General features: G+C 38.0%; 1 protein-coding gene and 1 pseudogene across 1 annotated transcript; both read right to left on the minus strand.

Moving 5' to 3' along the window:
* Positions 1-2,898: 2,898 nt before the first annotated feature.
* On the minus strand, positions 2,899-3,795 carry LOC121479792 (annotated as a pseudogene).
* Positions 3,796-9,720: 5,925 nt separating this feature from the next.
* Positions 9,721-10,656, minus strand: LOC121479793 (olfactory receptor 8S1-like). The gene has a single exon (XM_041735593.1). The coding sequence runs from the start codon at positions 10,654-10,656 to the stop codon at positions 9,721-9,723; it is 936 nt and encodes a 311-aa protein (XP_041591527.1).
* Between the last annotated feature and the right edge of the window lie 1,660 nt (positions 10,657-12,316).

A 12,316-nucleotide genomic window follows, 5' to 3' on the forward strand; every position in this document is an offset into this window, starting at 1 on the left:
GCAATCCTGGGTCTTAGGGTAGCTCTGTTTTTAACTTCTTGAAGAACCTCCATACTGTTTTACAGAGTGGCTGTACCAGCTTGAGTTCCCACCAACAGTGTAAGAGGGTTCCCCTCTCTTTGCACTCTCACTAGTATGTCATTTCCTGACTTTTTAATTTTAGCCATTCTGACCAGTGTGAGGTGGTGTCTCATTGTGGTTTTGATTTGCAAAACCTGATATTTAAATGGAGTTTTTAAAAAGCAGAACATCCATAAATATGTAAAATGAACATGTATATCTGTACACATATATATGAGCATTGACATGTGATTATATGAGTATGAAAAAGTTATGAAAGAAAATATATTCCATTAATGGGTTTCTGGAGAGAGAGACAGTGGTTGGAGGAAAAAAAGAAATTGGGGAGAGGGAGACAGTGATTGGAGGAAGAATAGAAATTGGGGAAAGCAGAGGTAGGTAAAGAAAAAAATAAGACTGGACCATCATGAAGCACCTTACACAAAAAAATCTCATTTACACATTCTCATAAAATTATATATTTATCTTTATATGTAAAAATATTTTAAAATTACTTTTAAAATGTCAAGTCCATACTCCTTGGTTGAACATATTTAATATCATTTCCCACAAATTATTTCCAGAGTTCTGAAACAGAAATTAATGGACTATTATTTTAAATACAAATCTCCTAATATCTTTTCTGAATCTTCATTTCACCCAAAGTCATATTAATTTTGGATCCTGGAAACTAACAAGAAAGGAAGGCATGAGAAGAATCTCTTAATGGCTTTTTCCATTAAGAGAGGAAGAGCTTGGCTGAGGAAAGGACAGTAGGGATAGTTTTTTTTTTTTAAATATATATTTTTTAAGTCATCCCTACACCCAGTGTGGAGCTCAAATTTACAATCCCAAGATAAAGAGTTGCTTGCTCCATTGGCTGAAGCAGTTAGGTACTGCTGTAGGGTTCCTTTTCAGTGGTTTGGAAGTTCTGTACTCCGAGATCTCAAATCCTACAAGGTATCACGGTTGAACTCTTGATCAATTCCCTTATTTTACATATGCAGTCCAATACGATAGTTAATTCTAACAGGGTTGTAATTCAGCAAGCCAGAGAATGAACTTTTAAGTTTAGCTCTAGACCATCTCTAAGCCATATGTAAGGTCAGAATTTCCAGATTTGAATTTGTCTTGCTTGAAATTATCCTTGATAATATTAATATTCTTATCTCCACCATCCTAGATGAGAGCACCAGCTTCTTAATCATTATAACTTCATTATCAATGTTGCATAATTTGAGGTTATCAAGGTGGTAACACACTTGCCATTGAATACCATGGTGAGAAAATAAGAGAACTATAAGAGAATATAAATAGAAGATTTGCTATCTTCTTCACCAACTTATATATTAATTCAAAAGGCTCACACATTTTTCTTGGGGTCAAGTGAAGAACACAATTTACTTTTTAGTTCCAATTTGAATGCCAGTTTGGATTCTTTGGTTCCAACCAACATAATTTTAATTTGATTCAAACTAGCTAAGAAAAGTATGTTTTGCAAGGGATACCAGACTAATAAAGCATTTCTGAATGCTTAGAGTTGATGAGATCATCAAAGAGGATTATATGTGTAAAACACTTAACTTAGGGTAAGTGTCTTTATTTGTTTTCCTTTTTTTAAAAAAATATTTATTTATTCATTCATTTATTTATTTTAGAGAGAGACACATGCACATGAGTGGGGGAACAAGCAGGAAGAGGGAGAAAATCTCAAGAAGACTCTCTGCTGAGCACAGAGTCTCACGCAAGGCTCAAGCTCATGACCCTGAGATCGTGACCTGAGCTGAAACTGAGTCAAACACTAAACTGACTGAACCACCCAGGCACCCCAGGGTAAGTGTTTTTATTAAAGGTCTGCTATTATTATTGTGCTTGTTGAAAAACCTCCTGTGAGGAAGCTTAATAAGCAAAGTATCACTGGAGACTCTCAGCAGCAGCAGGGGACTGGACAGTACCTTATGAGGCAGAGGTAGAATGACTGGCCTTCTGTGGGTCACATGATCTCCTCGTGGTAAGGGGACACAGAGGGTACCATGGAGAGTTCCAGTGAACTGCATAAAATGGGGAAGGGTTAATTTCCCTAACCAAGAGTAGTGTGCAGTAGGAAGGGTAAAAGGATGCTGGTCAGGCAAAAACACAGATGTTATCCACAACATAAATATATATATATTTATTTACTGTAAAGTAATACCTTGGAAAATTATCTGATCCATCTTTCTTCCTCTGAATAGAGCTGATCTTTAATCATCCTAAGAGTAGAGCTTGCTGCCTTCTTCTTGAACATGCATTAAGATGCTGACACGTACATCTCTTTCAACAGCTGGCATGATGGTCAATCAAGAAATAATCCCTTGTTTCTAAAAACATCTCTTGCAAGCTGCATTCATACCAGTGTTGTATCAGTGAAGGAAGTGATCCTTATTCATTCTGTAATTTCATATAGTGAAGTTTTTAAGAACCCTTCTAATAAAGATGTTTCTAAGAATGCTTAAAAAAAAAGAAAGCAAGAAAAACAAAAAGAGAGAAGGAAGAAAGGAACGAACCAACCACCCTTGATTTTTAGTTATATCTTGTGGCATTATGGTTTAGCTTCTCCATGCTCCTGTTTCTCTGGTCCACTATGTGAAAGAACTAATATATCTTGTTACTTTTAGCCATTCTAACTGCTAAAAAGGAGGCATGGGATAATCGGGTGACAGGCATTAAGGAGGGCACTTGATGTGATGAGCACTGTTACTTGTAACTGATGAATTATTGAAAATGACACCTGAAACCAATGATGTACTATATGTTGGCAAGTTGAATTTAAATTAAAAAAAGAAAATTTAAAAAAATGAACTAACATATCTTAACATTCTTCTCGTAGCTATCTTCACCTTGTTTCTGCAGGCTATAAATGAGGGGGTTCAGCATATGAGTGACCACACCGTACTGCAAGGAGAACATCATCTCCAGTCAGAACACAAAACTGAGCCATAGAACAAGATCACAGTAATGAAGTGAAAAGACAAGTAAAAAAGGCCTCACACCTACAAGAGATGGAGCTGATGCTGAGGATGGTGGAAACAATGCAGGCATGGGAAGAAACAATCATTAGGAAGGTTCTAAAGAAATGCAAGACAGAAGAGCAGAGCAGGAGTGTGAAGTTGGTGGAGGTATCAGAGCAAGACAGAGGGAAGAGAGAAGACAGCTCACAGCTGAAATGGGGAATAGTCTGGTCCTCACAATAGTCTAAATTGACAGCCAAGAGGATATTGATGAGAGCATCAGCAAAGGCCAGGCCCCAGGAACTCCACACCATCCCAACACAGAGCTGGTTGTTCATCACCTGGCCATAGAGCAGAGGGGAGGTGATGGCTACAAAGTGGTCATAGGCCACCACAGCCAGCAGACAGGCCTCAGTGCCCCCCCTGTGGCAAACACAAAGGCTTGAGCTAGACAGCTCTCTACAAAGATGACTTTGCTTTCAGAAAATAGATTCTCCAGCATCTTGGGGACTGTGATAGATGAGTGGCAGAGGTCCAGGAAGGGGAGTTGTCTCAAAAAGAAGTACATGGGCATAGGAGAAGTACAGGGAAGGTGAGAATCAGCCCTCATCACCAGCAGCATCACCAGGTTTCCCATCAGAGTGAGGAGGTAAAGCACCAGAAACAACATGGAGAGCAGAATCCAAGTCTGAGGGTCAGCAGACAACCTAAGGAGGATGGACTCACTGAACATGATATGGTTTCCCATAGTGATAAAAATATTTACCCTGGAAGTCCAAGAGAGACATCACAACTCCTTTTGTGCCTCCCAATTACCCCCACTGCCTTAGCCCTCCTGCTCATGTGCATTATTTCACAAATGTACTGGAAACCATGTTCAAATATTTCTAAGCTGACTTCCTAATCATGATGAGAAAGTTGATATTCTTGGATGACAGTCCACCACCCCCATCAACTCCTTATGCAGTTTTGTAGACCCTCATCTTATGTCCCTAGAGGTCTCCTTTATTTTTATTTTCAAGATGAATATTAACACAAAGAACATTTTGTATATTCAGTGGGAATAGAGAAAATTTGTTGATGTGGCAAAGTAAAAGGCCAATAACAGAAGTAAAATCCTTGATAAAGAAACAATAAATGATCCAGAGCACAAGTGGTTTTGTCCATAGGTAGGAGGAGGGGCCCTTTATCTGTTGTAAATAAGAGGTAAGGTAAAGAGAATGGGGACTGAGGCAGCTAGTTTGGTAGATTTTATGGCTAGAATATGAGAGACTTTCTGATTGATCACTGCAAAGTTGTTGATGAAATATGAGATGAAATTGTGAACAAAGTATATCTATCTATTATCTATCATCTATCTGTATGTATATGTGGTGTGTGTATTTAGTGATGGGGATTTTGATGACCCAAGAACAAAAAACCCAGGTACATCAAGTGGAATACTAATTTACTACGGAAATGCAGTAAGATTAACCAATGATATATTTGCCCACTTCAGATTTGGGGACTAATTTATCTCCAGTAATATTTATCTGCTTAAGCACATGTATGGAACAGAAAGACATCTGGTATCAAATGGGGTTTGGTTTTTTCCAGGAATATGCAGTGACAAAGAGAAAAAAAAGGTAAGAAAGTAAAGCATACCTGCAAAGTGAACAAATCACAGAATCAAGGCTATGTTAAGGAATTAAGCAGAGAATATGCAGAGGAATATGGCTAGAGCAAAAGCAGCAAAAACCACTGTTTTGGGTTTGAAGAACTGTTTCTACCTCTATAGGAACGCTAGGGTAAGCAAGCTATAAATTCTGGAGATAGTGGTAAGATAGAGAAAGGCTTGAAATTCAGATCTCGTAGGTATAAGTATTGAGATAACAAAGTGATGGGCGTTATTTTAAGAATAGGGTAGAAGATTCTGTCTCTGGCATAGTAGAAGATAAAATCTTGGGGGCTGAGTTAGCATGGTAAGGATTTCTCTTGTTTTTTGTTTTTAGTTTTACTCTCTTTTCCTTTAATATAGATTAGTTTTAGAATTTAAAGAAAATTTAATAAAATTTCAGCCCAAGATAATCAGGCAAGTTATAACCCTAGTGTGTTGTTGGAGGAAATGCCTACTTGCATTTGATCAGAGAGGCTGTTGCCCTGGAGTAGGATAATATCCGGTCACATATCCTGTGCCCAGTTTAAACCAGACTCTGCTCCTGTCAATGTCTCAGCCAGTTTGGAAGTCCACATGCTAACCCAACCCACATTTTCACACTCTAAAACTTGCACACTCTAAAACTTTCAAACTCTAAAAGCAGATGTTTATCTGCTTTGTTCTGACACATATGGCTTGTAACCTCAGACAGGATAACTACTGTTTAATGCTGTCAAAGTCCATTCCATCCTGGCCTTTCGTTCTAATTCAAGACAACTAACTATATTCAGTTGATCAAAGACTGGTCTCTCCTACCTTGACTGTTAACAAGCACTGGATGGCTAAGTTCAGTTACCTATCTGAATAAACAGTAACACCAGAAGGTAGCAGCTATATTTTGAGATCCACTGACAAATTATTCAAATCCAGGGAAAATTATTCAGCTTGTTCAGACAGTATTGAGAATCTTGTGTGAGGGCAGATTTGAGAAGAATTCTACTGAAAATTAATATTTGTAATGAAATATATGTTGGCAATAAGAAATGACAAATTATGTATATTATTTTTCCAAAATATACATATTTATTTCCAGTTATTTGAGGAATGGACTATGAAAATAATGGCTAAAATGTTCATATTTCACTCATATATTTAGATCTGATCACAGTGCCCATTTGGGCTCCTGCTGCCCAGATTGCATGATCTCTAGAGGCTATGGACAAAGCAGCTGGTAGGGAATTGAAGAAGGAAATCCTTTATGTCAGGCAAAAGGCCCACAATACCCAGAGTGTGGAAGGAAAGGGACTTCTATGCCCTGTGACATGATTTTAGGGCAACACAAAGAAAAACCCCTTTCTTATCTTCAACCTCCAAAAACTCCTGTCTTATTTACTGCAAAAGATTCTATGAATAATGGGATGAAGTTTATCCTTGAAACAAAGTGAAGACAAGGTAAGCTTGCCTAGTGTATTTGCACACATAAAATACAATGACAGCAAGAAAAGTTGCCATCAGGGGCATGACTTGCACAGAAGTAGAGCAACATATTTCTTTTTAGGGTATTTGTAAAGGGTCTGTCAGAGGCATTCCCTCAAAATAAGTATGTAAGTAAAATAATAAAAACAAACCTTTTTACTGTAGCTGATGACCAAAATATTACCATTAGCGATTTCTTTCTTCTGCTGTTTCTAAACATAAAATGTCAACAACTTTGGAAAACATGACATAGTAGTTTTGCTTGCAGGTAGCAACATCATTAGACAGAGAGTGTTAATTGGATCTCATCCAAAGGAAAAAATAGCTAAAGGCTGGTCAGTACAGAATGAAATGTGAAACGACTTTATTTCATAATGTTGATCAGAAAGCATTAGCAGAGAACATTAATAAGCGTATGAATGAGTAGGAAGCAGAAGGAGAAAATGGTCCCGCATTTTACTGATTTTGAAAGACAAGCTTGGTCACAAAAGAGCTTGAAGCCCTAGGTTAATGAAGAGGCACCCATATGCAGAAAAAAAAAAAAAACCAAAACCAGATTTAAGTGGGTATTGGAGACAAGCATCACCTAGTTCATCATTTTTGCCCAGATTGTGCCTCAATTCTGCCTCACATGTCTCAGGGGTAGGCCATCTGAAGATTATTGTAACTGCAAATAAAGTAATTCTCTGAGGCTCATTAAGACTGGTTGATGAGGAGGCAGTTTAAGCCATGAAGAGTGGGAAATACGCTCCTAATGTCCTACCATATCCCTATCTATGCGCTTTCAGATGGTAGACTCAGCTTCCCCAACATAAAATAAGGGCATTATGCCTGGTTCAGTAAATACAGCACAATGTTGCCAACATCCAAGGCATATGTGTGGTGTGACCCAATTATATCACTTATTAGCTGTTTAACTTTGGTAATATTGTTTGATCTTTTAAACTATAATTGCTCCATATAATAGTAAACTGTGTAAATTTGGGGGAAATAATATATATCTTATATTTGGTTGAATTAGCTTATACATAAATAGCTAAAAGTAGGATTTCCGATCTTTTGTAAATGTTAATGCATCTCAAGAAGAGGAAGAAGAAGGGTATTTCAAAAGAGTAGACTAGAGTGTATTAGGGAAGAGATAATATGAGGCCATATTGCAGAAAAGCTGTCTCTAGACCTGGAGATAGTGTCTAGACTTGAGAACGGTGAAAAGACCACAGGATTCAAGGGGAAGCTAAGATTCTTAGAAAGCAAGAAGAGAATAAGGGAGTTAAGGGGAAATGGGAGTAGCAGGAGGAAACAAAATCATCAGAAGATTCAGAGGAACATTTTCATACTCTTGAATTCTTTTAATGGAGAAAGTATCCTGGAGTATTGAGACAATAGGTGAAAGGATCAGGGATCTGATGATATTCATTAAAAGAAGATGTACCGCAACTTCCCAACTCTGGGAATAGATATTTTCACATATTTTCCTCTATAACTCTAAATATTTTGCTGACAGCATTATCTGAACAAAGGACTCTGATGCCCCACCAATCAAAAGACCAGTTGGTTTAGGCTGAACTAAGGAACCCAGGAGATTAGCTCAATAACCTATATTCCTAGGAGTTAACAGCTTGAAGCTACAGTCTAGACTAAGCTGCTAAGAAGCTTGAACTTTTAAGATGTTAGGGATTTTCTCACGTGTAACCTTTGCAACTTGTAAACTGAAATAATCAACTTAAACTCCTAGCTGTGTTTTCCTGCTAGTCTGCTGGGAACTGAAGAGAGGCAGGGTTGGAAAAGGGAATTTAGAATTTTTTCCCTCGGGAACATACAGGCCATATGGACCTTCAGAGAATTAACCTAGAATGTGAAGAGAGACTCACAGCTAACCTCCAAATTATCCTTTCATATGTGCATGGGATTATTTTATTTATTCAACTAGGTTTAACGTTAATCAGTACTAATATTAATCAAGTAAGGTAATTTTTTAACATTTTAAAATAATTCCAATCCTAATTTGTATCTAACCATACAACAAATAGGTGGTCATGGTAAAGTATATAAGGAGAATGTAAGTTCAGTAGCTTTCCTATGATCTCTCCTATTCTTATGTTACCTCAAAGATCAGAGAGCCAAAAAGGGAGAAGTTGTTAAAGATATCTGGTCTAATTATACTCAGTAACTAGGGAAATATCCATAGGAATTAGTAGGGTGTTGGCTATATGTGTGTGTGTGTGTGTGTGTGTGTGTGTGTGTATAAAACAAATTTTACATATATGGATATGTGTGTGTATAAAATTTAGTTTTCAAAAAATAAATATTTTAAGTATAAAATAAAAACTAATAAAAATGACTACATATAGGAGGATGGAGAAAACAAACAGGATGGGGAAAACAGGGAAGAAAATGATGCTTCTTTTAAAAAGATTTTATTTATTTATTCATGAGAGACACACAGAGAGAGGCAGAGACATAGGCAGAGGGAGAAGCAGGCTCCCTGTGGGGAACCCAATACAGGGACTTGATCCCAGGACCTGGGATCATGCCCTGAGCTGAAGGTAGATGCTCAACCACTAAGCCACCCAGGCGTCCCTTTATCCATGATTCAAGCCAATGGTGAGTTGGGTTCTTCTTATGCTTATATTATCTCTGAACTTCCCTTCTAAGCTTGTTGTTCCTGCCTATAGCTGAAGAAGTTTCCCTGCTTTCAAGGATTCATGTGATTAGACTGAGCCTACTTAGATAATCCAGGCTACTCTCCCTATTTTAAAGTCTATAATTTTATATGTCTGCCCAATCCCTTTTGCCATATAACATACTCATCGTTTCCAGGGATTTGGAAGGACCTCTTTGGGGGCTCAGCCTGGCTATCACAGGAACTTAGCACACTTCTTGACATGAATTAAGAAATGTAACAAATTCGCTATTGTTACTATATTTGTTAAAAATATGACTTCAGGAAGGACAATTGTTAGGGGAGCTGGATTTCATGGTCTCGTTAGGCACTACAGTCAGATTGACTCTGTTCCAAATGGTGTCTTTTCTTGTTGTTTATTCCTGCTAAGTACCTGCATTTCCTAGAATAAGATTCTGAATAACCTCACTTGGGTCTTGGCTTTACTCCTTGCCACGGTGCACTGTCAGGAGAAAGGAATAGAAAGGTTAGTCTATCCTAGGTTATAGGATCATCCTATTTTACAGACATGAATTTGAGAGAATTAGTTTTCCTAAGGATTTGGGTTTAATTACTTGAAGAAGTGTGAAAGAGTAATAAGCAACCAAGAGCAATACATGTCCACATAGATATGAAAAATAAATCAACATTTTTATTAAATGATCCCCTAAAAAAGAAGGCTTACCCGATTCATTTCTCCTTTTCTGAATAAGATTGAACCTTATCATCCTGAGATAATAATTTTCTGTCCTATTCACAAACATTTTCAAGGAAATAAACGCCACTATGTTCTCTGTAACATCTAGCATCATGGACAATGAAGAAACTCTCCTTAAAATCCATTATTTGATCATGTAGCATAATAGTTCATTTTCCCTTTAGTCATGATTTTGTATCTACTACATTAAAGAATAGAAATATTTTCTGAAGATTCTTCCCATAGCTGCCTTCACCTCCTTGTTCTGCAGGCTGTAAATGAGCGGGTTCAGCATGGGAGTAATGACACTATATTGCAAGGAGAACATCATCTCCAGAGGGGAGCCTGAAGTCGGCAAGAGATAGCTGAGGAAACCTGAGCCATAGAACAAGATCACAGTAGTAAGGTGGGAGGAGCAGGTGGAGAAAGCCTTGCCTCTGCCTGAGGTAGAGCTGATGCTCAGGATGGTGAAGACAATGCGGGCATAGGACAAAACAATCATTAGGAAGGTTCCAAAGAAATGCAGGAAAGAGGAGCAGAGCAGGAGTGTGAAGTTGGTGGAGGTATCAGAGCAAGACAGAGGGAAGAGAGAAGACAGCTCACAGCTGAAATGGGGAATAGTCTGGTCCTCACAATAGTCTAAATTGACAGCCAAGAGGATATTGATGAGAGCATCAGCAAAGGCCAGGCCCCAGGAACTCCACACCATCCCAACACAGAGTTGGTTGTTCATCACCTGGCCATAGAGCAGAGGGGAGGTGATGGCTATACAGCGGTCATAGGCCATCACAGCCAGCAGACAGGCCTCAGTGCCCCCTGTGGCAAACACAAAGAAGGCCTGAGCTAGGCAGCTTTCTACAAAGATAATTTTACTCTCAGAAAGTAGATTCTCCAGCATCTTGGGGACTGTGACAGATGAGTGGCAGAGGTCCAGGAAGGAGAGTTGTTGCAAAAAGAAGTACATGGGTATGTGGAGGTGAGAATCAGCCCTAATCACCAAGAGCATCAAGAAATTTCCCATCAGAGTGAAGAGGTAAATCAGAAGGAATAGCACAAAGAGTATTGCCTGAATACTGGGGTCAACAGATAGTCCAAGAAGAATGAACTCACTGATAGCACTGTAGTTTTTCATTGCCATATAGAGAAGTGTTCTCTCTGGAAAACAAGAAGATCCACCAAAAATCTTTCAGTGTCTCTCAGTTTCCCCGGCACCTAGATCTTATTCTACATGAATATCTTTTCATTACTGTCCCACAATCCACATTCAGGTATTTTAAAAGTCAATTTCTTGATCATCATCTTGCCAGTTATATTTTAAATAAGTCAAGATCCTAGTTTTTACTACAATATTTTGGGGAACTATAATGTTTTTATGTAGTTTAGAGTGATACATTTGAAAAGAAGTTTTCTGCTATGAGAAGAAGGTGGAGAAGAAAACTTTAGGAGGGCGTTACTTGAGAAACTGAGGTAGGATTAAGTCTAAATTAAGAGGATGTAGGTAGGAGCAGGGATACTTTATTCTATGCCTAGGAGAAGTTAAGAATGCAACAAGTGTTTCCATTTGACTGCCTCCATCTGTTTTCAATAAAGTGTAAATAAAATCATTGGTTGTGCATGTGTATGTGTGTGAGCATGCCCACATGTACACAATAAATTATAAAGGTATTGATAATGATAAAATTCAGTGTACAATCATGGGACTAGGGACCAAGGTGAAGTGTAAGAAACTATTACAGGATAGGAGGACAATAAGACATCAAGGAATTAGAAACTGGATGTGGAATTAGATTGTTCTCGATTCTTCTAGAATTTTATTCATTTTATTTAATGGCATCATATTGTAATTTAATTTTAAAATACATTCAAAAAATAATAATAATTTTTTAAAAACTAGTAGCCTAGATCGTGATGCCCAGTAATATTTTAGGTGGGCTTTGTAAGCAATGGTATGTGACTACAATTGGTCATGAGAAGCTGTTCCCAGTTAATAGGACAACATTCTAGTTAGATCACCATGTTAACCCTAAAAATCACATATCCAGGAATATATGTAATCACTACTCCTGTCCAAGCCATTATTGCAGGTCTTAAGATCTCCACATGGTTATCTAAACTCTCTCCTTATACTCTGAAACTTGTGCGTATACTCTCATAGTGGCTTGATATTTTAGACTTCATCTGAGTCTCAGTATAACTGTTCAATACTCTTGCCTCAAACTGGAGGTGCTTCCTGGCCCTTGCTATTCTAATTGAACACTACTTCATTTACTCCACCATCAGTGAAGACTGAGGGAACTGTCCTGTTGTTCATTCACTGACTGACAGCTAAGCCTCCCAGCCCACGTAAGGAACAAAACCTAATTATTTGAATTCTCATTGGTAGTACACTGTTTTGTGGCAACAATACTTTCAAATTCAGTAAGTAATAAAACTCTTCAGCTTGTGAAGAGAACATTAAGAATGCTGTTTTAAGGGAGAAGTAGAAAATCATATTTTGGAAGTTAACATGATGGATTCAACACCAGCAATGTAAAATAATAAATTGTGAACAATATGTGATATTTACTTAGTTACTTGGGGTCAGAATATAGCATATAATCTCTTAAAGTCTTCTTCTTTCACTCTTTAGTTATAGTAATCATGTGCATGGGGGCTCCCAATGCTTATCCTGAGATCACCCCATCACTCCCAGAGCAAACCAAGAGAACCCAGGCAAGGGTTCACAGTAGCCAGGAGTGAGGCTTGTGTTGTACTATTTCAGAGCCAGCACATACAAAATAAAATTCCCTTTCTGTGGC

The sequence above is a fragment of the Vulpes lagopus genome, chromosome 21, assembly GCF_018345385.1.
Source record: "Vulpes lagopus strain Blue_001 chromosome 21, ASM1834538v1, whole genome shotgun sequence".
Classification (NCBI taxonomy): domain Eukaryota; kingdom Metazoa; phylum Chordata; class Mammalia; order Carnivora; family Canidae; genus Vulpes; species Vulpes lagopus.